This window comes from Mustela putorius, unplaced genomic scaffold, assembly GCF_011764305.1.
Source record: "Mustela putorius furo isolate JIRA1106 unplaced genomic scaffold, ASM1176430v1.1 tig00000743_pilon_pilon_pilon, whole genome shotgun sequence".
Lineage (NCBI taxonomy): Eukaryota > Metazoa > Chordata > Mammalia > Carnivora > Mustelidae > Mustela > Mustela putorius.
In genome coordinates this window covers 118,880-143,927 of record NW_025421464.1, presented here as the reverse complement: position 1 = coordinate 143,927, position 25,048 = coordinate 118,880, and the positions used below count along the sequence as shown (strand labels likewise).

General features: G+C 47.1%; 1 protein-coding gene across 2 annotated transcripts; it reads right to left on the bottom strand.

Annotated features, from left to right (window-relative positions):
* Positions 1-1,549: 1,549 nt before the first annotated feature.
* On the bottom strand, positions 1,550-24,963 carry NSFL1C (NSFL1 cofactor). 2 transcript variants are annotated; one of them, XM_004746761.3, is made up of 10 exons: positions 24,808-24,963; positions 22,364-22,461; positions 16,626-16,700; positions 14,697-14,702; positions 13,932-14,097; positions 13,225-13,317; positions 12,086-12,195; positions 11,129-11,266; positions 4,310-4,474; positions 1,550-3,272 (listed from the first exon to the last, which is right to left on the bottom strand). In XM_004746761.3, the coding sequence occupies exons 1-10, from the start codon at positions 24,910-24,912 to the stop codon at positions 3,110-3,112; spliced, it is 1,119 nt and encodes a 372-aa protein (XP_004746818.1). In that variant the 5' UTR covers positions 24,913-24,963; the 3' UTR covers positions 1,550-3,109. The 2 variants fall into 2 exon arrangements, with proteins under 2 accessions (XP_004746818.1, XP_004746819.1); XM_004746762.3 differs by lacking the exon at positions 14,697-14,702.
* Between the last annotated feature and the right edge of the window lie 85 nt (positions 24,964-25,048).

Sequence of the window (25,048 nt, the reverse complement as noted above, 5' to 3'; positions counted from 1 at the left end):
CTGAGGTGGGCAGCATGGGATCTGCTCTGATTCCCAGTCGTGGCCCGAGAAGAGTGGACCCAGAAGGGAGTGAGGGAGGCCACAGCTACGGCCCAGGAACAGGAGCAAAACCCATTTAAGGAAGGAAGACCTCCCTTAATTTGGTCCTGGGAGGGAGAAGTCCTGAAGCAGTGCCCTCCAAACATGTTGGTGGCTATGGCAGAGGGTGCAAAACAGCAAACCCACCTTTCTGCACCAGCTGCTTCCCCCCGTGAGCTCCAAGTCGGCTTTAAGGGGTTCCCGGCGGGCATGGGAAGGGGCGCTGCTGCCCTGGAGGGCACTTTGGCAAAGCCAGCTGAAGCCCTAGAGCTACGCTCCACTGCCACCCCACATGCATGCTTCTTCCTGTGGCCACCTCCTGAGGAAGCAACCAGATAGATCCCAGACCGTACCTACAGGGTTTGGCACAGAATAGTTTGCAAGACCAAACAAAAAATACACGTGTGGCCTGTGAGAGAAGAGTTTAAACTGAACTTGGTGAGGCATCATCACCATCACAGTTAACGTGTGTTGTTCACTCAGTGACATATCATTCCATCAGGGAAGGACCCATGTTTTCCAATATATCCCTGGCCCACGCAATGCCAGGAGGGTCCCTTACCAACCAACCAATTCTGGGGATGACTCAAAATCCTCCTCCCAGATGAACTGAATGTTTGGTTGGGAACAACTGCCCTGAATTCAGAAGCCCCAGAACCAGCGACTGTAGTTTTTTCTTAAAAAACCTGTGGTGGTGGGGCGCCTGGATGGTTCAGTGGGTTAAGCCGCTGCCTTCTGCTCAGGTCATGATCTCAGGGTCCTGGGATCGAGTCCCGCATCGGGCTCTCTGCTCAGCAGGGAGCCTGCTTCCTCCTCTCTCTCTCTGCCTGCCCCTCTGCCTACTTGTGATCTCTCTCTGTCAAATGAATGAATAAAATCTTGAAAAAAAAAAAAAAACAAAAAAAACAAAAAACCTGTGGTGGACTTTTCCATTTGAGCCACCCAGAGCAGAAAGCTGGGGCTGAAAACATCCTTGCCTGGGCTGGATCCAGACCAGTGTGAGCTCTGGCTCGGTAGCTGGCAATCCCTCTGACCTTGGGCTAGACACCCGCTCTGTCTGAACTGCCGTAGCTGACAACAGTCAGACCCACTGCCTTACCTACGTCCCCAGGCGAGGTGCAAATGTGAAGAGCCCTTTTTAAGTTCTTCCAGATGATGCAGGTCCTAAGTGGCGTTTTGGTTTTTTTTTTCCCTTTTTTTCTTTTTTTTTTTTCCTAAGTGGCGTTTTTATGATCTCTCTGGTATGTACTAATTAATGCAGAATGAATGTAAGTAGAGTGTATGCAAACAGGGCCAGGGGTTGGGGGATAGAGTGTACACAGACCAAGGGCACAGAGGTTAAGGGCGCAAGCTCTGGAGGCAGGCAGACAGCACCTCATCACTTACCAGCCATGACCTGGGCTTTAGGGTTTGCAATGCAGTAGCTGTTAGTATACTCCTTCAGAACAACCCATTAAAAAGTACAAAACTCTGCTGTCCTCGTTCTGGTTTTTAATGGTCAAGGTGACAACAATTTACAAAGTTTTTCCAGACCCACATTTCGTTTCCGTGGTCACCTCTGCCTGCCAGATGTGCTGAGGACCTTGCTGCCCTGGCAGGCCCCTGCCAGTTTGGGATCAGAAATACCAAGTCACATCCCCATGTCAGGATGGGTACCGGGGGAAACCCCAAGCCCTTCCCTAGCTCTGGGGTTGGGAAGCCGTATTCCTATCTCACCGCAGGGGTGAAGCAGTAAAGAGCAAGTGTGTGGTGAGGAGTGTCTGGGAAGGGGGCTGAGGCACATTATGATTCAAAACCAGGAGACTCTGAGTCAGTGCTGATTCAGTCTGTGGTTCAGCTATTAGGGCGGTGGAAGGACTTCCATCTGAGACCCCTGTGACCCTCCTCTGCCAAACTTGCACAGGAAGCACGCTGCTGGGAGGAGGCCTTTATCAGGGGGAGCTCGTGCCTGTGCTGTGACAGAGGGCAGCAGGGCAGAGAACTGCACACAGGACCTGAACACTAGAGCTGGGGACGCTGTACTCGCCCTCGAAATGGACTCAGCAGGGGCCTCTTGCAAACGCTCACACAGTGGAAGGTGTCGTGGTGCAGGGAAGGCCTCCCTTCGTCACCATCTGATTTGCCCTGCGCCGTGAGTGGAGAGCACAGGGACATTCAGATTCCCTTCCTTTCCTAGGCTGAGAGCTCTACTCCGCACTCACTTGGGTTGGCAGGAGCTGCTTCCCAATGAGAAAACACCCTATCTTGTCTCCCAGGTACAGATCTATGCGCATGGAGTAAATAAGGCAATGGCAGAACGGCTGAGAAAATCAGGGTGCGAGTAGCCCAGACAGGGGAGGAAAGGGCTGGGGCAGGTGGAGGGCAACAAAATCCCAACTGTCCCAGGTCCAGGGAGCTCGAATTTCCCAGGATTTGAGTGAAAGAGAACAGGGAAGTGTTTATTTTCACCTGAAGAGCTCGTGGGCATCTAGATCTAACCTCACACTCAGGCACCCCTGCTGCTGCTCAGCTTGACCCAGTCAAGAGGTTTGTTCTCATGGGAGCGTGAGAACAAGACCTCTTTCTTCGAGTGCCGGACTCCCTTCCCAACAAAGGGGAACCCTCCACTAGTCATCTCAGGGACGGTGGGTGGATGTTAGTGGATGCAATTGTGGGCCACAAGCCATTTTCAAGCAGCAATCATGGAAGGGAGGCTCCTCCCCACACACCCTGGAAATTAATGTGATTTTAAAGCAATCAAAGGCTGCTTCAGTGGGAGAGGTTCCGTACAACATGCTGGTGATATTCCTTCAATTTTTTTGGTTATTTTTATTTTTTTCTTTAAAGTCCATTGATCGTTCACAAAAACCCAGGAAATGCAACTAAGGAGAAAACAAATGTCCAACCGAGATCTAAGAACCCAGAGCTACGGAGGAGACGTGGCACTGGACTGCTGGGTGTGCGGGATGGGGGGGTGGGAGGGGTGGTCCCCTTGGGGCAGCTGGCCCTGGAGGACGCAGGAGGGAGATGAGGCTGCCAGCCAGGCGGGCGGCTATGTTAACCGCTGCACGATGACGGCGTTGAGGAGGTTGGCTTCCTTCAGGGTTTGGCTCTCATCAGCCAGCTCTTTGTTCGGGAAGGTAGTCATGAGGACAAAGCTGGTGGCAGCCATGGCCGGCCGGGCGTCCACAATGAAGAGTCGGATGTCGCTGATCCTGGTGGAGCGGGGGTGGGTGGGGAGGTGGGTGAGCAAGGCCCTTCTCTGCTGTCCACAACCCCTGGCCATCCTTCTCCACAGGGCAGCCAAAACACTCACTTGGAAGCACATCAGATCATGTCACTTCCTTGCTTAAAACCTGCACGGCTGCTCCCCGTTACCTGGGATAAACACCTGCCACCGTACTGTGATCCCACCCTCCTTCCCTTCGTTCTCTCTCTTCCTCCTCCTAGATTTTCATCACGCCCGGCTTCCAGCCCACATTTGGGTCCCTCCTCCTAGAGGCTCCTCTTCCTGACCCACCTCCTGTAATCCTAATCCCACTCGTGTCACAATTTAGCCCACAGGAGACCCCTGTCAGCACGCAAGGACTGTCAAGCCATTCCCTGGACCCCACATGTGCTTCTGGTTTAGTTGGCCTATGGCTAATGAAATTCAGATAGGACTATTCCAGAAAAAGGAGTTGCTAAATACCTATAATACTAGTAACAGTCCTTCTCTGCTCATTTCTTCAATCTTTCTGTGCCTCTGTTTCCCCATCTTTAAAATGGGGTTGGCACAGTTGGCTTTAATCCAGCCCAGATGATCTGAAACAGTAGAGCAGGTATTCTAGTATTCTCATAGGGCATATCTAGAAGAGACTTTGACAGCCCAATGGTTTTCAGAGATCCCCTGGAGGTGGGTGAGTAGAGGAAGCCAACTGGAGGGGATGATGGCCCTCCCGTCCTCCATCAACCACAGTAGTTTTTATTATTCTGTACTTGGGCTTTACCACGAAATCTTCTGTGAACAAATGCTGTGGGTGCTAAAAAGACCCTGAGAATTCCAATCCCCTAATTTTACAGGCGAGGAATGAGACCCACAGCAGGGAAAAAGCTGTTACTGGCCACACGTAATGCAAGAGCAGGGACTAGAACCAAAGGCTTTTGACCTGCAGACCTTCCCATCCCAATATTGCCTTCGGGGTGGCATGGAGCGCCTGGTGGTGTTCAGGGGGCCCTCCCAGGATAATCAAGGCCAGACGGCGCAAGGCACCTGTGGCTGTGGTTGAACTTCTGCACCAGCCTCCCGCCGTCGGCGAGCCGTATTTGGATGTTTGTGGTGGGCTGTGACTCGTCGATTGAGACGGAAGAGCTGGCTTTGGCTTCGTTTTCTGCCTGTTGGGCTGGAGAGCTGGTATTCAACACCTGGGGGGCCGTGCTGAGGAAAGAGGATCATATCAGGCCGCACACAGAAACAAGGCCCCTGGAAGAAGCAATCCCGCCTCGGAGTTGGTCTGAGCACTCGGACTGGGACTAGGCTTGCTGCTGCCACCACAGGGAACGGCAGAGACAAGTCTGCCCTCGTGGAACCTACCTACAGGTCCTGCAGGATCCGCTCTATGTCGCTGCTATCTTCCTCACTCCTGAGTAACTGGGGCAAGTGACTCACCCCCTTCTTCCTTGGTGTCCTTAAAGCAGTATGCAAGACAGCCCACAGCAGGACCAGATCGGGCTGAGTTTAAGCCTCAACGAGAGAGGGCAGTCTGCAGTAGAGGGGGCCTGACACAGCCTGGTAGGTGACTGCTGGGATGTAGGGACCAGCCCAGACTCCATCTCTGTCACCGAATTTTCTGGCCTCCACTCCCTAGTACAACCTTACTCGTGTGCACATTTATTCTCCTGTGTCAACTATCAGAAGGGGGCAGAGATTTCCCACAGGCCAACCAAGTACCCCACACCACAGGGATTAGTTACACATTACAAACAGGACGTGGTATCTGCTGCCGTGTTTAGAGCTCAGATCTTAGATCAGATGGACCGGGGTCTGAATTCACCCATTAGCTATGTGGTGCTGGGCAAGTTACCGCAAATCCCTTAGTTTCAACAAGGGTGGTAACGAGGACCTTGAACAATGGCTAAGGCTATGTGCCTTACTCCATTTTTGTTAGGGATAAAGGGGACAATTACATACAGCATAGACAGATAAAAAATGACATATACAATTCTTGGGGTGCCTGAGTGGCTCAGTCAATTCAGTGTCCTAATTCCTGATTTCTGCTCAGGTCATGATCTCAGGGTTGTGGGACTGAGCCCCCCGCTGGCTCCATGCTCAGTGTGGAGCCTGCTTGTCCCTCTCTCTCTGTTCCTCTCTGCTAGTGTGCATGTTCACTCTCAAACAAAATCTTAAAAACAAAAGAAAACACCTCCCAATTCTTGACAACTGTTGGGAGGTTTCACTTCTCTTCTGTAAACACCTGTGCATCTCATTTCCCAGCCTTTCTCTTAGCAGACACCCTAGCCCAGACCCATGCAGAGAAAAGACCATGAGATGTCCGCTTGTTGCTTTCCTAAGTCTCTAATGACATCAGTTTTTAAACCTCTCCTTTTGCCCTGGATCTTTATAAGCTTAAAACAGTACCCAGGGCGCCTGGGTGGTTCAGTGGGTTGGAGCCTCTGCCTTTGGCTTGGGTTGTGATCCCGGTGTCCTGGGATCGAGCCCCGTGTCGGGATCTCTGCTCCGCAGGGAGCCTGCTTCCTCCTCCCTCTCTCTCTGCCTGCCTCTCTGCCTACTTGTGATTTCTCTCTCTCTGTCAAATAAATAAAAAATCTTAAAAAACAAAAACAAAAACAGAAAAAACAGTACCCGGTAGCAAATCTAACAGAAAGTGCTTTCCCAAGTGTGTTTTCTGAGATCCAATCCCTCCATCACCTAGGAAGGTTACAGAAATGCCACAAAACAAACTGGCAGCATCGGAAGCCACTTGCATATTAAACATCTAGAGAGACTGTGCAGTTAAGGCAAACTTACTTGACCACCACATGCTTTGCATATGGTACTCAAATGTAAGCCAGGGCATACAGAGAAACTACAACACCCCAGACTTCAAGAGATGCTCACGAAGTTCAACATTACCCCTGTAAATGCCCAAGACTGACTCTGTTTTGCTTAGGAGTTCCATGGGCATTAGGCCAACTGTCTAATTAGACTGTAGGTGGCCTGTCCCTCAACTGTTCATGTAACACTTCCAAGGACAGAACAGGTACTCAGCGAAGCTACTGCCTGCCAGAAAGGATCTCTCACATCTTCAGTCAGGCCTACAACGAGAGAAGCTATTCCAAGAGAGCCCAGAGTATCCGTACGGGAAAGGGTGGGGAACGCAGGGAAATGGGAATGGTGTTCACTTTGCGCACGTGCTGTCTTTGTGGGGGGTTTGATAGCCACAGCCTCATGACTCATTACAACTGTCCTCTGAGATGGTATGGTCTCCATTTCATGGGTGGGAAAATAGAGGTGCATGCCATAGGGCAGTTTTTCAACTTTTAAAAACTTACGTAACAAACAAGCTTTCTCTCCCTACATTCTGTGTGTTCCTACCAGCTAGGACTTGGTCAAGCTTCACATTCTATGGTTTACTTTAAGAAACAAACACCTACATTAAAATCGCTTTTTCAAACCTGTCCCCGCTCCCAGAGAATCTGATACACCTCTCACTCATGAGCTAGGGGACCCTCAGCAATTAGTGAACATCTGGGCTTCTCCATTTCCTTCTCTGTAAAAGGGGAATACTATCCCTACGCCACCTCCATACCTCTTAGGGCAGGCAGTCCACTACATGGCAGCCGTTCCCATGAAGGAAAAGTCAGCGTGATGCTGGAGAAACAGCACAGGACTGGCCATCAGCAAGCTGGGCTGAGGCAGAGTATTTCACGCACAGCAGTTCTTTTATTCCTCAGTGGTGTATGAGGCAGGCGTTCATCATTACTTTTTAGGTGAGGAAACTGAGGCACAATGGGATTAAGCAATGTACACCAGGTCCCAGGGTTATTTTGAGGTGAAGCTAGTAAACAAGCCAAGCTACCTGGCTCTTGTCCTGTGCTCTAACACCTAACATAGTCTCCCACCAAGCCTTGGAGTCAGGCAGACCTAGACCTGGACTTATGGAACACTGTCCCAAGACAGTTTGCTCATCAATAACATGGGAGTTAAATGAAATTTCTGGTTGAGATAACAGCTAAAAATAATGCACTGTATCCAGCATAGACTAAGAACACAAACAAAGACCTATGTCTATGTAAGAACATCTGAGATGCAATACAGCATGGGAGGTAAGAGCAGAGACTGGAGGGAACCCATCTCTGCACTAACCAGCAGTGTGACCTTGGGTGCGACCTGACCTCTGCAAGGCTCAGAATCTTCATCTGTAGCCTAGGGATTGAAACAGGATTAAAGGTGGTAACACATATGAAATACTTACTCTAATGCTTTGCTAACAGCAGAAAAACACTCTAAAAGCTGACTACTACCATTCCTCAAGGTCCTGCCCCACTTATATTTGTCTACACTCTGGACCCAAATCAGCTGGCTGATTTGTCTACATTCTGGACCCAAATCATGCCTGGCCCTGGGCTGTAACTGAAGGTCACCTAAGGGGCACTCCCAACCTACACAGCCCTCAAGGAGGGTAAGGACTGAAGTAGGAGGAACCTCCACACCAGATCTTACGGTTCTTATTTGTAGCAAGACACTCAAAAAGTAGTAGGTCCAAACTGCTCTAGTTGTTTACGATAGCCACATGCATTGGTTCAAGGGAATGAAGCCTTGGGTCTGGTGTTTCTGGAGAACTGCTGGCACTTGAGCCATACCTTGCAAGGAGTGACTGGGTCATCTGAGGTAGAGAAGGCACTTCACCCAGGGACAGGAATGGTCAGATCAGACATCCGAAAGTTTCTTTACTATCTCCCTGCAAATACCATACAACTCACAGGGCAATAGTGCCTCACCCAGATCAAGAGCCTGAATCACCCAACTGCTCATTTCCTTTGTAGTCAGGAATTAACTGGACACTAAGGTGCTTTGTTGTCACAATTGTAAGCGCTGACAACCTTGCCGTCTCTTTACAAAATGACCACTGCAGAAAGAATGGTGAGCAGCCGAAACCCAATCCTGGTAGCAGCAAACCCACACCCTCCCAGGGCGTTCTTGGTGTTTGTTATTCATAATCAAATAGAGGCAGTCTTTCCTGGACCTTCAGATTAGTTCCCATCCAAACAAACAGACGTAAAACCTAAAATAATGAAGTTTAATCCAACTTTAAGAGTTTTCTCAAGTTTTTGAACTGAGAACAAGTTATTCATTCAGATAACTGGAGAAAAAACCCAGGACTGACTGATTTTTTTTTTTTTTTAATTTGATAGAGAGGCAAGTAGGCAGAGGCAGGCAGAGAGAGAGAGAGAGAGAGAAGCAGGCTCCCTATGGAACAAAGAGCCCTATGTGGGACTTGATCCCAGGACCCTGTGATCATGACCTGAGCTAAGGACAGAGGCTCAACCCACTGAGCCACCCAGGCACCCAGACTGACTGATTTTTTAGGCAAACCTGAGAACATTTTCTTACTTTTGGCTCTTGATCATTTTAGTTGACAAGATGACAATGTAAAATGATGCAAAATTTATGGGAAAAACTAGAAAAAGCTGTCCATCTAGTTTAGACTGAACAGCTAAAACCTTACTTAGCTTACAAAACCTTATTTAGCTGTATAAAACAAGTCTTTTGCTCATTTTTCATAAAAAGACATACTGGAATTAAATGAAAGTGGCACTGGCAAAGAATATTTATTTAGACAAAATCAAGTGCTGTCAAACACCTGATTATCAAAATCTGTCTCAACTTATTGGATTCATCCTCCACATAATAAAATTATTCCCCTCTTGCTAAAAGCAACATTTTAATTTTGGAGAGTACCTGGGTGGCTTAGTAATCTGCATTCAGCTCAGGTCATTACCTCAGAGTCCTGGGATCGAGCCTCACATCAGGCTCTCTGCTCAGCAGGGAGTCTGCTTCTCCCTTTGATCCTCACCCTGCTCATGCTCTCTCTCTCTCCTTCAAGTAAATAAAATCTTAAAAAAAATTTCTAAAAATTTTTTGAGATGTGGAGTCTTGCACAAATAATATAGACTTTCCAGTAGTAGCACTTCCCATCAATATAATGAAACCAAACAAGCCCAACTGTACAGTGTTCTGGTTCCTTCCTTAAAATAGCTGGTGGGCAAAAATGGATACATCCTTTCTGGAGGACAATTTGACACCACCTAAAAATATGAAGACCCTTTGAGCTGGCAATTTTACTTCCAACCCAAGATTAGGGGATATACGAAGATTTAATTAGAGATATTCATTGCAATGTGGTTCTTAATACTGGCAACTGCCTAAATGGTTCACAGCGGGGACTGGTTAAACTATAGCCCATCCTTAAGACGGAAAGTTATGTTAGCATTAGAAATAAGATTGTAGAAATACATTTACTGGTGTAGGTAGCCATATTAGTTTCATTAAGCAAAACAACAAGTGATAAAATAGCATTCTCAATTTACACACATACACACCCACACATATAAGACTAGAATGATACTAACTGGATATATCTGGGTATTAGATTGTTTTTATTCTTGATCTGTATTTTCTATTATTTCTTGAAAGATAAATATGTTTTATTTTAATAATTAAAAAAGAATTATCTAGCGCTCTACAAAGTTTACCACGGAAGCCACAGACAGGACCACTCCGAGGACAGCTGTCTTGGGACTAACCCCTAGGCCCAATGTGGTGGACGAAATGAGAGCAGGGCAGACTTCCTATTTTGGTCTTGGGATATTAGCCTATTGGTCTCTAATGTCCTGAGCTATCATCTTAGCTCCTGATAAGGCATAATGGCCATCAGGGAGGCAGGGGGGTCCAGGAGGGCCCAGCTGAAGCACAAAGGGCCCAGCTGCTGGCAGACCACACTCCAATCCCTACAGATGGTTATGAGGTGAGCACGGGCAGCGCTTAGCTCAAGAGCTGTCAGGTCTAGATCAGAGAGGGTGCTCACTGTACAGGTATGGGAAGAAATGCCAGTCAGAAGGCCTGGGTTCCAATCTTGGTTCCACCACATACCAGTCATACCTCCAAGGATAACCCTTAGAGTCCAAGAATCTCAGCACTCCTTCTGTAAAATAATGCTCTAATACTAGCAGGGAGGCTCACTATTCCAAATGCCTCTTCTGGGCACAGCTCTCTCTGAAGAACACTGACCAAGTAACTCCATGGACAGAGCTGAATGGGCCTCCGAGGGAAGGCAGCCCGAGTATGGGTTGGCCAAGGTCTGGTGGGAGAACTCCACCTATCAAAGGCAACAGTGATTTCGACCAATCAGATCCTATCAGGGGTCTGAATGCAAGATGGAGGCAGTGGCAGAGAATACAAGGCTGAAAAAGTCACAGGAAGTGACAGTATCACACAGGGCCAAAGGAGAGATAAGGGCCGCCACAATGGTGGAGCAGCCACCTGCATAGGGCAATAATGTCCCTGAGCTTCCTTGGCTCCTGAACAAAGTTGTTGTAATATTGGCTGGGTGGCAGAGTCCAGGATTTCTCATCCTTCCAAACCCCCATTTCTGGTGACCTAAGAAAACATGTGTCTGTTTCAGCCAAAAGCCATGAAGGAGGTTACTACCCCTGCGAACAGGCTAGATTACTGAATCAAAGCAGCAACGTACTGCCCTTCCTGCTAACTGACTGACTGCTCACTGTGGGGCAGCGCTCTGGGCTCCTCAGTTGCTAAGGAGGTAAGGACTCTCATCAGTCCCATTTCATACTTGGGCAAATTGAGATTTGCCCTACAGTCGAAGGTCATATGGCTAGAAAGTGAAGAAGAGATTTTAAACTCAGGTCTTTTAACACCAAAGCCCACGGTCTCCACACTCTTCCTCCCATACAAATGAAATGTACAATGATCTTAATGGTGAAGAGCTACGTGTCAAGTGAGTGAGATGCTGGGTCTACAGGGGCAGGGAGAGCTACCGGCACGTCCCGCTTCTGCCTGTGCTGCTCTTACCTGCCCAGTTTCTGACCCTCTCCAGTGAAGGCTTTGAAGGCTCCCTTGGGCTTCACAAAATCCTCATCCCGATGGTCTTCCATGTCCAAATTCACCTGCCCACCGTGAGCTAACCTCCGCAGCTCTGCTGGCACCTCCCTGCAGGAGAAAAGGCAATGCTGCAGTCCACAGGGAGCAGCATGGGAATGGCAGTGATGGGTGCAAAGGGAGGAGAAACATCCTAGTTCCAAATGAAAGTCGTTCCAAAGTGAAAGTCCCTGGGTCCCCACAAGGAGCGGCTACTTCAGTGGCTACTGTCTGCCTCCCACGTGTCTCTCACTTGCTCAAAGTCACAACTGAGACCTCTATCTTATTTGGTCACCTGGTTTTGTCCCAGGCCCAGAAGGGAAAAATAGACACTCAAGGTTTTAGATCTGTAAATCTGTATTTTAACCATGTTATATCTGCTTAAATTTTTTTCACTGCTTGGGGCACCTGGGTAGCTCAGTGAGTTGAGAGTCCAACTCTTGATTTTGGACTCATGATCTCAGGGTCCTGAGAACAAACCCTTCATTGGGCTCTGCACTGAGTGTGAACCTGCTTGAGGTTTTCTCTCCCTCTGCCCCACCCCATGCTCACAAATGCGCACACGTGCGTTCTCTCAAAATAAATAAAATTTTTTAAATATGGGGGGGAGGGCCGCCTAGGTGGCCCAGCCAGTTAAGCATCCAACTCTTGGCTGCAGCTTGGGTTGTGATCTCAGGGTCACAGAATCGAGCCCTACATCAGGCTTCGTGCTCAGCATAGAGTCTGCCTGAGATTCTCTCTGTCTCACTGTCCCTCCCCAATGCACTGCCCCACTCTAAAATCAATCAATCTTTTTACTTCTGAAATAATAAACATTTCGATCAGCCCCTTCTTTTCCATCTCCCATTCAACTCACTGACATGGAACCCAGAGGAGGGCTTCTCTTCTCACCCTCTGCGGATAGACTCCAGAAACTGGGCATTGGATGGGTCTTGGTAGCTTCTGAGTTCGCCATTGTCCAGGCTGAACCCACTCTTCCAGAGCTTCAATACTACATGAACCTGTGAAAAAAGAAGGTAAGCAGTCCATACACTGTCAGGAAACTGACAAACATACTAATGCGACCCCGCAAATTAGCAGGTTCTTACTCTTTTCCTGTGTCATTATCAAAACACAGACACGCCACACACATGCATGCATGAGAAAATCCAATCAACCACCAAGTATTAACCTAAAAGAAGGTGATATGGCAACAGATTAAGAGCATGGACTTTGATTTAAGCAGACCTGGGTCTGCATCTTGATTTTGCACTCACTAGCTAAGTGGTTCTGAGCAAGTGACTAAGTCGAAGCTGTGGCTTATCTGTAGGGTTGCCAGTGTGCTTGGCCTGTAGCTTGTGCTCAACTCAACTGCCATGGCAAATTTACTCATGGGACTATTCTGCAGTTATTACAAATGCTATCTCTGTTAATTCCCCATTCATATTCACAGTAAAGAGTCAAGGCTACAAACCAACATATTAGCAGCTGCTGCTTCAGGTGCATATGGTTTTTATTTTCCTCTTGCTTGACTTTATTTTGGAATAAAACCCAAAAATGATTAAAAACAAATACATTATAGAAACTAATGGTCATAAGGCCAAGCATCTGTTTATGGCACAATATTAAATTCACAAACCTCAAAATTACTGATATAGTATGAGACACTTATTGGAGAGGGGACCCTAAACACAGAGAGAAAAGGACTGAACAGTAGTAAGGAAAATTTTTTCAGTTGTGTTCTAGGCCTCCTTGGGTGGAGTGAAGCCAAAGTTCTTTAGCTATGTCCACACCACCAGAAAACCCTAGAATCATCCCTCTGCCCAAGGTTCACAGAATGCTCAGGAAACTCCTTCATTTATCCATCTCCTTTGCTCACCCCTTCTCAGGAGTGCCCCTGCCCGTCAGATAATCCTCTCCATTCAAGGACCACAGTAACGGCACTGCCTCTTCCCTTTCAGAGGCTGCTGGTACAAATAACATGTGACCAACTGCCTCTGAAAAATGACAGAACAGTCTATGAGCTTCCCAAAGAATGTAAATGCACTCACATCCTGGCCGGAATGCCGCCTCCTTTCTCCTGCCACGTAGGCAGATTCTTCCTCCGGTGCTGCCCCCAGGCGATAGCCACCCCCTGCAAATGGCTACAGAACACAAGTTCATAAACATTTGAGGAGAGGAGCAATGGTGATGGGTCACTCAGATACAATGACATACCTCAAGCTTACCTACTAGGTGTACTTGCTCTGGTATTGAACTCAGGGCCACAGGGCCAAGGCAGTATGGTAGATGAATAAAGTGACCAGGATTAGTGGGGGAGTGGGGGAAGGCACTGCTTGGCTAAAGGGAAGAGCTGCTACTAAGCTCTAGTTAATTATGGTCATGCAGGAATCTGGGTGCAAGGTAATACTGAAGACTTTCTGACTTTTCCAAAGACAACAGAAATCTAGAATTTATGTAACACAGGTGGTACTAATTTAATTAAAACAAAAAAGGTAAAACACTGAGTAAATCAAGCTGGCCAAATAAAACAGTATATAGGACCTGTTCTAGCCCCCAGGCCAAGATTTGAAAACTGCCTCAAATCTTGATTTCATGTTAAAAGGTGAGAGAAACTACACTGCTCTTGCACATGTAAGAGCAAGTGAGCAGTGAAAGACAAAACAAAACAAATTCAGTCACTACTGGAGTGAGAAAGGGGTCCCACAGCCCGCAAAACCAGAGGCCTATGGCCACAGATAACAACCCTTATGCTCACTCTTGGTTTACTGGTTTCTCCAGGGCTCTTGGTCACTCGCTCCACAGCTACAGCTCCATGTTCCTTGGCACCTTTAAAGAGATCATCCACCAGCTCGTTGGGACTTTTCTTCCTGGGAGGGCCGACAATCTGCTGTCCACTTCTCTCTGAGCCCCCAGCATAAAACCTGCATAGAAAATACATGTCTAACACTAAACACACTTGGAAAACATGAATAGAGCAGGTGTCAGGCTCTGGGCTAGGTGCTAGGCACACTGAATTAAAGGGTACAATGTCCATCTTTAAGCAATTTACTGTCTAGTTGGGGAAACAGGTTAAGTAGGCAGGCAGGCATAATGCAGTGTGAACAGCAATGCAGGTCAGTAAGGGGTGCTCTGGAGCACTGAGCTGGGGAGGATAATCACTGCTTCCTAGAATATCTTCTGGGCTGAGTCCTGAGGATGAGGATACATTTTATCAGGTGAAGAAACCAGGGGAGGGCATTCCAGGCATGCATGACAACATGCCAGGTCCAAAAATAGTTCCAACTGGGAATTATCCATCCGGTGGCTAGCGCCTCTCTAGGAGACAGCAGCTATGGTCACAGGCAGAAGCAGCTACCACTAGCAGCTCTAGGTTAACAGAGGCAGCGGTGTGGTTAGCATGAGCAGCTAGGCTCCGGTGTTCGCTCTGCCACTGAGTGACCCTGGGCAAACCAGTGCATTGCCCTGTATCTCCTTTTTCTTATCTCTGAAATGGGAGGGAAGGACCACATGCCCTACCTACCTGCTCCTTAAGTCAGGGCCATGAGGTTCAAATCAGCAGATGTATGCAAAAGAACAAGCACAGAGTAATGCACACATGTGAGGTGGTGTGATACAGCACCGAGAGCTCACCCAAGCTTCACCTCACCTCGCTGTTCTGGTGATACCCTCTGGGGCATTGAGAAGAGGGTACTGAAGGAGGTCAGGGAAAGCCAAATACAAGCCCCAAAATACCCACACCAGGCTCTGCAATGGGCCAAACGTGGCTTGAGACGAAGCTAGCAGTTTTTAATCTGGTTCTAAAAACCAGTACTCATGTAGCCTGGCTAGCCACCTGCTTGTTGCTCCTATTCACTGCTAGGTCAATAGTGTGTCTCCCAGTGGGGAGAGCTGAGAACCTATAAAATTAGTCCCAGCTTTTTATTTCCTGACATTCCCCACTGAATGCAAGGCAAGCCACAGGCCTTGACAAGGACGATAGCACCAATGTCATCAGGTCTGAAATGCTGAGGGGCTGAGGATGTAATCAGGATGTGAAATAAAGGAAGGTCATCACCTGGAGGATGTGACAGGACAGGAAAAGGAGGCAGCGGCCATTTAGAAGTTGGGCATTCACATACTTGATGGCATTGCCTTTCACTCAAGGAATGTAAAACTCTGAACCTTGAATGTATCTAAAAAGAAGGCTGTGAGGCAGTGTAAAGGTCACTATATGGATGAAAACAGAGAACAGAACACATGTAATTTCTCAGCCCGCTTCCCAAAGAGTGACCATCATGAGATTATTAAATTTCCATAAGAGTTACTATAATGATCGTTAAGAATGTCTGACAGACCGAGGCAGGGCCTGTGGGGAACTCCAAGCTGTGAAATGAGGCTGCAGATGAAGTTCTGCTCAGCGGACTGAAAAGTCTTTATAATGGAATCTCAAAGCCTTGGCTTGTGAACTAAGAGCCTGTGATCAAGTGATTAAAAATACTTATTCTCTCGACCTGCACTTTCATTTCTAGAAACTACCCCAAGAAAATAATCTGAAATGTAACCTAAGATTAATACACAGAGATGTTCGCAACGATGATATTTACAGTGGTAAAAAACCATCAAAAACTTAAATGTTGGACAACCCGTATGACGAATTATTATTGTAGTTGTTGAAAACAGTAATGAATCTCAATGGTACAGAGAAATACTGAATAAATAGTATTAATCCAACAAAAACAAGAAACAAAATTATTTGACTATCACCATGTAAAATATAATACCAAACAAAGTACATTTATATACAGAGCAAAGACTGAATAGAAATATGCCAAAACATTAACTCTAGTTACTAAAGGGTGTATAACTGTTACATTTTCTCAGTACACTATTCCATCTTGCACAATGGACATTATTTTTATTATAGCATTCCTAATGGTTAAAAACAGACAGACCAAATAGTATGTATGTGTTTGCATTGGGGGAATACACACTGATAAGCCTTTAATTCTGTTTATTATGTGATATATTGCCATTTCAATTAAAAAGAAAAAAAAAAACAAAAAAACGAAAAAAAAAAAAAAAAACCACCAAAACAAAACCTGGAAAGATATACACCCAAAATAACTGACACCTGGTGACCACTGGAAGACCAGGTATTATGAATAACTTTTTTCCTTCTTATTGATTTGTTTCCCTTCCCCAACACTCCTCAACAAATACATCTTATTTTAATAATTAAAAGAAGAAAAACCCAGAATACCCCTAAAGAAAAAAATAGTAACAGGGGAAAGGGATGACTTCTAAGCTAGAGGGACTGGGAGACTGTTTCTGGAATATAACCCACCCAGACTAGGCCACAATAGTAATGGCTGATGATAACTGAGCACATTATCCTTCTAGGTCCTTCTAGATGGCTTACACATTATCAAGGACATTCCAGTGGACTCTGCACCCCCCAGCAAAGACTCACCTCTGGCCCTCTTCCTCCTCCTCCTCCTCGTCTTGGTCATGAATGAGGTCTCTGAAGGATGTCACCCTATTATCACTGGAGACACAGAAAGGAGCAAAAAGATATTGGGAAGAGTTAAACAAAAGTAGCCCCATTATCAGCTGCTAAGGAGTTGAGGACACAAGGATTTAATTTTTTTGGTGGGGTAGAAGAGGATCTATATGAAAGAGGACTAACCTTTTTATCAAAATAATGTGGAATTTTTCTTCAAGGTAACACAGGACTACAAATAAATTAGAGAGGGCTATTGGGAAATAGAATCTATTTAAGCTCTCCTATAGGGAGGAAAGGAACAGTAAGGGGTGTGTACTACTTTAAAAACTTACGACTGGATAGCTATTTTCATCACTTAATCCTTATTACTTTTTCTTTAACAGATTTTTATTATTTTTAGATAATCTCCACAACCAACATGGGGCTCGAACCTACAATCCTGAGTGCATGCTCCACTGACCGAGTCAGTCAGGCACTCCTCTTCATTTAATTTTTAAATACTGTTCTGGACACTGGGTCTATAAAGATGACCAGACACAGCTCTTATTCTTCAGTTGCTATAGGCTCATGGCCCCTGTTAAATACTGTGCAGTATGGGTCGTAGCAGAGGGAAGCACATGGCACATGTGAGTACAGAATGTCTTGTCCTTCCCAGGGTAGGGATGGGGGAACATCGAGAAAGTTTTCCCAGGAAAATGCAACATTTATTTGGACTGTGTGCCAAAGAATGAGTGGACTGCCAGTCAGGTAGAAAAAGGGCGGGAGGCTGGTGGGGGTAAGGGAGCAGCAGGGCACAGCAGGAAAGGGGTATACACACAAAGTAACACTTTCCAGGAAGGGCAAGCTATCAACAAGTGAAAATGAAATGAGTATGTGACTGAGGATATCTCTGTTTCTGCTGCAGGTCAGTCAAGAGCAAGTCTTTATTAAAGTTTAGGAAGAAAGCAGAGCTGTGTGTGGGGCTGGAGAGGGCACAGAAGAGTCACCTCTGACATGAAGAGTCACCTTCCTCCTCTGACACTGTTTTAAACTGTCACTTTTTTTCTAGTTTAGATTGTCTTCCAGGAATTCAGAAATCATGAGACACATTTTATAAACTGTATTTCTTAGGGGAACAAGTAAGTTCTCTACAATGGGGGGGGGGCGGCGATAATGTAGGTTTACAGGGGCTAGACTGAGAAGGCTCAAGGAATTATTTTCTACAGAGAAAGGTGCAGTTCAATCTTAAAGATTTATATCAAGGAGACCATGAGAGGATGGAACAGGCTTTGAAGTGCCATCAACTAGATAGGAGAGAAGAACAAAGACCAATTAATGTAGCAAATGCACTGCCTGCTTGAGTTAGCAGAGAGCAATGACCTGGGCATTCCTGGATCTCTATATGACACAGTTCAAAAGGATCCAAGCGACAGATGTGTACTCTGGCCCTGAAAGGCTAATTTCACTCATTCATCTTCTCAGGGGGAGTTTTCCACAGATGTTCAGCTTCACATCCACGGGAAAAATGCCCTCTCTCTGTTGTTAAACACCTTTAAATACCAAGTGTACATGTGCTTGAGCAAACCACTTGTTCTGGCTGCAGATTTGAGTCTTTCTCCAGAAGTTCTCCCATCCAGACTCTGACACTATCTGACACAGACTGTGGTGTCCACATACCTGGTTCTAATCCGGAGTGAGCCCACCCACGGATCTGGGGCATGCTAATGAAGTTCTCAAAGTCTTTGTGTTCTCAGGTGCCACTGGGACCAATCACAGCACCAACCCCTTGGGCTTCTGTGAGCTGTCGGAGCGCTGATGCCGGGTGTAGCACATTACAAGTGCTTCTCAAAGTGCTAGTCCTCAGGGCGAGAGCATCAGCAGTATCTGCAAGACTGAGAAATGCCAGTCCCCAGGCCTGCCTCAGAGCTCCTGAGTCAGAAACTCTGGGAGGAATGCCCAGCGCCCTGCACTTGAGAAGCTCTCCAAGTAATTCTGACACATGGTCAGATCTGAGAGCTGTTCTGGGGCAGTGCTCTGAGATTACCTTATGGCATGGATGACCAGGGGACATCACCAATTTTAGAACAATTTGTCCTTTGTCCTCCACAAAGTGGCAAAATGTCTCGGAAATTTCAATTTTTTCAGCATTGAAACTCTATCTCCCAGGTACCCTGGCACCCTGAAGTGCACAAAAATCCTTTGTCAGATCCATTTTTCAAAGAGATGGAAATGTTGTTCCTGTGCTGTCCAGTATGGAAGTCATAGTCACACGTGACTACTGAGTTTCTGAAATGTGCTTAGGATGAATAACTGAATGGGGCACCTGGGTGGCTCAGTGGGTTAAGGCCTCTGCCTTCGGCTAGGGTTGTGATCCCAGGGTCCTGGGATCGAGCCCCACATTGGACTCTGCTCAGCGGGGAGCCTGCTTCCCTTCCTCTCTCTCTCTGCCTGCCTCTCTGCCTGCCTGTGATCTCTGTCAAATGAATAAATAAAATCTTAAAAAAAAAATTACTCTCCCCCAAGTTTCCCATTCCTCTTCCTCCTCCTTATTTAAAAAAAAATTAATTTAATTTTTAATCAATTTTAATTTTTAAAAAAAATTTTTACTATTTAACTAATTTTAAATTTAATTTAATTTTAACTAATTTAAACAGCCACATGAGGTTAGAGGCTCCTACACTGGATAGTATAGTTTTAGAGACATTCTAAGAAAGTATAGTTAAGCTGGATGAAAGACATCGCTACCTCCTGCTCTACCTTGTGCTAGGTACAGGATGGGAGGTGCTGGACAAGGGGGCGGGTAGCATGTGGCAGAAGCAGCTCTTTATATACACAGACTTGGGCTTGAATCTGCCATAACAGCAGCTGTGAGTCCCTCAATCTTTCTAAGACCCAGCACCCAACCTACTTCCCAAGTTGCTGAGGCATAACAACCTAGGTAAGAGTATCTGGCAGAACCAGGCAGATGGTGGGTGCTCCTGAAATCCTAGCCCTCCCACTTCCAGGAACTTCCAATTTACTGAGGGAGAAAAAGTGAAGTTAAGTATCAGAAAAGTTCAAGATGACCCACAAGAGATGTCTCCAAGTAGTATGTGGACACGGGTCAAGAAGCAAATGAATTATAGGTGACTAGATTTCTGAGTAACAGGACCATGGCACGCTGCCTATGGGTTAGGGACAACACACTCAAAAGAGAAGGTAGGGACTGAGCTAAACCTGGAAGGACCCATGGGAACTGGACAGAAAAGAGAGCAGGCATGGCCAGTTAGGTGAGAGGCTCAAACAAAAGCAGGAAAACCAAAAATAAGGCAACATTGAGGTATCAATGAATCAGTTTGGTGGGACTAAAGATCTGAGAGACAAGAAAAAGGGGGTAAGATTAGGATGGCTGGTTCAGGGCCAGCTCTGGAGGACCCTATATGTCCATGAAGGGAGGCAGAACATCATTCTCACTGAGAGGAATGCTGGAAACAGAAACAGAGCTGCATTTAAATACCTGTTTTACCAGCTGTGTACCATGGGAAGACACCCAGCTTCAGTATCTTCATCTGCAAAATGGGTAGAGTAACAGTACCCACACATAGGGTTCTAGTGAGGATTAAAGACATGTACATGTAAAGGTTTAACCCAGGGTCTGGCACCTGGCAAGTGCTCAATAAATGACCGCTGCAATGACTGAGGAGTTTAGACCATCTTTTAGCAATGGTTAACTTCTTTATGTCCCAAAGACCTTGGAAAATCTGATAAAAGCTATGTATTTTCCTGCCAGAAAAGAAAACATACATACAAAATTCTGCCCATAACTTTAGGTCATTTATAAACCTTCTCCCATCATTCCAGATTCTAGTATCAACGGAGGACCTCACTAACAGAGTGCTGCTCCAAAGCAACAGTAAGGACATGAAACAGCAGTCAAGGAGAGGACAGCACGGGCAGGGTGGGGCACGCGGCAGCAGGCTAGGTGTCCTGCATGTGGCAGTCCAGTCCCTCGGGGTGGCAGCAGGGACAGGTCGCACACGCAACTCCTCTGAGGGGCTAGTACAAGTGTGGCTTCTCCTGAGAATGCACTCCGTCTTTTCTTCCAGGCAAGGACAATGATGTAACAGACTACGTCCTCCCTCTCCATTTTTCTTGGCTTCACCCAAGCTGAGTACCAGGTCTGAGGCTTACCTGAAGCAACAAAGCAAGGCCTTTAGGCCTGCACATGTGTTCAGTCCCTGTTGGCCTTAACACTAAACTCTATTTCTTCGATTCTTTTACTTATAGGTCTATTTTTTATCTATGTATTCATTGTGGAAAGAGACAGGGGACACACAGGAAATGAATGGGGATGATGAAAACCAATGCTAATAACAATAAAAGGACAACGGCGAACATGTGCTGTGTTCTACATGCTTTGTAAGTTATAGTCTTTTAATCTTTCATGTTATAGGCACTGCCCATTTACCAGGTGAGGAAAACTGAGGCACTGAGATGTTCAGTCAACATCCAAGGACACAGAGCTCCCAAGTAGCAGAGCTGGGATTTGAATGTAGGCAGTTGGGCTCGTAGGCCTATGCTCCAATAAACCACTGCCTTGACAGGGCTTTAAGGCTACTAGCGGAGAGAAGTGCAAACCTGTGACTGGTATCAGGCTACATTTCAACTCCCCCGCCCCCTCATGTCTGACACGCCAATATCCCCACAGTAACAGGGGGTACGTATTAAAGACTCTCCCAGGAAATCAGATGGAACATCTCCCTATTAAGCATGTACCCGGTAGTAACAACCAGAGGAGCCATCACCCGTACCTCGTAGGTCAGTCCCTAATTAATAATTAAAAGATCGCCTGCCAACTACCTCTTCTCTGGACATGGGAGACAGGGAAAGAAGTTAGGGAGGAACAAAATCTGGGGTTAGTGCTCCTTCTTCAAAGGATGGAAATGTAATTTAAAGCTTAGATGCTCTTAGAGAGAAAGATAATTTACACTCCACTGGCAAAGAAACACTCTATCTGTACTCAGAGGTTGATTTAAAAACCAAACAATTTTTTCTGATGAAAACATAAACCAGAGGGCAGAAAACAAATCAGGCTAGAGCAGAGGGAGCTGTAGTTCAGACATCTTTGTAGGAAGAGGCCCTGCCTATCTCCTGGAAGACCAGCACTGTCTCACTCTGCAGATCACAGCAGTGACCTGCCATGGGAACCTTAGGTGGCTGTGACAGGGGATGTAAATTCAATCATAAAGGTTAACTCTGTTTCACTTAATCAATCTGGGGAAGAGTGGGTTTCACACGTTTATTTTCTCTAAGACTATATAGGGTAACAGGCATCCTAAAATATCAAAAGAGCCTTTCTAAAGTCATCTAGTCCAATCTTTTACATCTATGGCCCCCAGAAAGGAAGTCCTTTGGTTTCTACTTAAAAACTTTTAGAGACGGAGAGATCACTCCTCACATTCATAAATAAAAGACCCTGAAACATCTTAAAAGCAGGTTCTGTGGTTCCCCCTACGACTGGGCCGTAAACCACAATCAGGTAAGAGTCTGCACCGCAGTGTGCTGTGCCTCTCTCTAAAGGAGAGGAACATGTCATGTAAGGAACTAGTATCCACCAGTTAATCTAACTTTCTTTCTCCAACCCACTGGTCTGTATCCCCACGATTAATCCTCCATTGAGTCAGGAAACTGGTCCTCATCACTGTTGGTAGCACACCCAAGTAGCAATAATTGAAGTTGGCCCTTACCTGGGGGCTGTGCCTCTGGACACTGAACTGGGGGTTGCCTGCGAAATGGTCACAATGTCTTCGTCCCCTCCATCCTCATAAAAGCTCGCTAGGGCGATCTGCAACAGAGACGTAGTAACTTGGGATTCTTAAACAGGCCTTCATTTAACACATATTTCCTTTGAGTACAAAAAAGCATAGTCACGAAGGTATGGCTCACACTTAGAAGGTGGTCTCTATCTGGGGACCACATAAAAAGAGATAAAAAGATAGCAAGCATCTCTCTTCTTATCACCTGAAACAAATTCCATCCACTAAGGGAAATAATAGAAGGCAAGAAGGCAGGCTAGGATGGAGACACTCCTCATTCTCATTTTACTAGGAAACGTGATCCAGTAAAAGCAGTGTACATTTATTGAGCATTTATTTATGTGCCATGTTGTTCTGAACATAACTCTACATGTGTTAACTCATTTAATCCTCGAAGATTGGTGTTACTGTCTCATTCTATAGCTGATACAGAAACATGGAGAAATTAAGAAAATTCCCAAAGTTAAGCAATTGGTAAGGACTAGAGCCTTGTTCCATCCCAGGCAGTCTGCTCAGGCCCTTACTCTCAGCTTTTATGAGACAGCCAAGAATCTGGAACAGGGTCCAAATTGCTTTGTTTACTTTCTCTCTAAGGCCCAGTTTCCTCATCTATGCAACGCAGACACCTGTCCCACCAACCCTGTGCAACGAATGAGAGGATCCAATAACATTCCTGCACAGTCATGCCTTAGCTCTCTACATATAGCAGGTATACGGGAGTCTTTTGGCCATTTGTGTTTGGCTGTTCTCTCACTGACTTAACAGTTAGGTATTTATGAATCACTTTAAACAAAGGAGTAAGAAAGAGCACTGAGGTCTGCGGAGATGAAAAAGATATGGCTCCTGTCCTCAAGATCACCAGCCTTAGAGTAGGCAATGAGCCCCTGTGAAACATAATCATCCAGTCAGGAGTATACCTTCATGGGATATAACCAGTCAGCTGGAGGCAGTGTGCTGTCATAGGACACGCACTGAAATTGAGGGGGGCCTACATTCCAGTCCTGGCCCTGGCAGGCAAGTCATGTCACATGCACGAGCCTCAGTTTCCCTACCTGTAGTGTGAGGAGAGTGGGACTGATGACCTGGCAACTGGGTAACACTGTGAGCTCCTAGGTTTTCCAGGCTGTGGCTGCATTTTGTATTTCTGCCCTGCACAGGGCTGCACGCTGTGTGTACAGGCGTGACACTATACCTAACTCTTTTGCTCTGTGGAAGCAATTTAAATGGTGGAGTCAGCAGACCCAGTTTAAATCCCAACCTCACTGTTTACTGGCTGTGGGATCTGGGACCTATCACTTGCCTTCTCAGCGTCTAACCGCTCACCTATACAGCGGAGCTAGTTTTCTTTACCTCACTGTTATTAGGATTAAACAAATCATCACCTGGAAAGTGCCTGGCACTTGGTGCTTCAGGGCTCTGGAATCAGAACTGAGTTCTAAGGCTATCTTTTCCAGTCTATAGCTAGTGATGCCTTGAGCAAGTTTCTTAATCTCCCTAAACCTCAGCGGCAAATTGCAAAGATTAAGTAATTTTAAGATACGTAAAGGAGTTAGAATAGCATCTGGCTCATGCTAGGGAATCAAGAAATACTAATCATTGTCATCCACCTAAGACGCAGGCAGACCAAGACCATTTACACAATTCTTTCTATAATTAATTACTGGGCGCCCATTATGAGCCGGGAGCTGTTCTGGGCGCGGGAGATTTAACAATTTACAAAAAATCCCTCCCTCGTGTAGCTCATGTTAATGCCTTAATTAACAAGTATTTAATGAATACGTAGTACGTGCCAGTACATTGGACGATAAACTCCACGAGCCTCCCATTTTACAGAAGACTGAGCCAGGAAAGACGAAGAGGCTCCCAGGTTGCGCCACCACCCTGGAGCGAGTCTCCCCCAGGAACAGGGTAGGAGGGGGCGTGGGCCAATGCCTGGGCCGGGATGCTCCCTCAACCCGCAGCAGGGGCGGCGTGAAGGGAAGTAAACAATCACCTTCTCCTCCGCGCAGCTCCACCTCGGACCTGGTCATTCCCGCCGGCCTGGCCCCAGCAGAGCCTCGGCGCGGCCGCCACGCCCCCCGGTTCCCTCTCCACGCGGGTCGCGGCAGTGCCCAGTCTCGCTGGCCCCGCGAGCGGACGAGGCGGAGGGGAGACCCGAGACCCAGCAGAGGAGGGCCCGGCCGGGGCTGGCCCGCGTTTTCCCACGCCCAGCCGAGCTGGCGACGCGTGGCAAGCGGCCTCAGGACCCTGAGGCCTGGGTCGGGCCGCAGCCCGGCGGGATGACTGTGCGCTTCGGCCACCGCGGGCTTGATGCGCCGGACGCCCGCCTCCCGCAGCCCCCGGCCGGCCCGACGCAGCCGGCCCCGCGCCGCTACCTGCAGGTCCCAGCCGGCCGACTCGAGGAAGAAGCGGGCCCGGTCCTCTTCGGCCCCAGTCACCGCCACGAACTCCCTCAGCGCGTCCTGTCGCTCCGCCGCCATCTTCGCTCTGTGCGTCGGCCGAACCGCTCCGGCCACCGCCGCACAGCCTCAGCCCCGCAGCCGCGTTCCGCCCGCCGGTCGACCAGACCCAGCCGAGAGGCGCCCGTCCGCAGGCCCCGCCCCATGCGGTGCCTCA

Excerpts from the sequence above, each read along its gene's own strand:
- NSFL1C (XM_004746761.3), bottom strand. The coding sequence starts at position 24,912 with ATGGCGGCGGAGCGACAGGACGCGCTGAGGGAGTTCGTGGCGGTGACT. Across the intron at positions 13,318-13,931 it reads GAGAAACCAGTAAACCAAGA|CCATTTGCAGGGGGTGGCTA; the intron begins GTGAGCATAAGG and ends TGTGTTCTGTAG. Across the intron at positions 12,196-13,224 it reads GGCGGCATTCCGGCCAGGAT|GTTCATGTAGTATTGAAGCT; the intron begins GTGAGTGCATTT and ends CTTTTTTCACAG.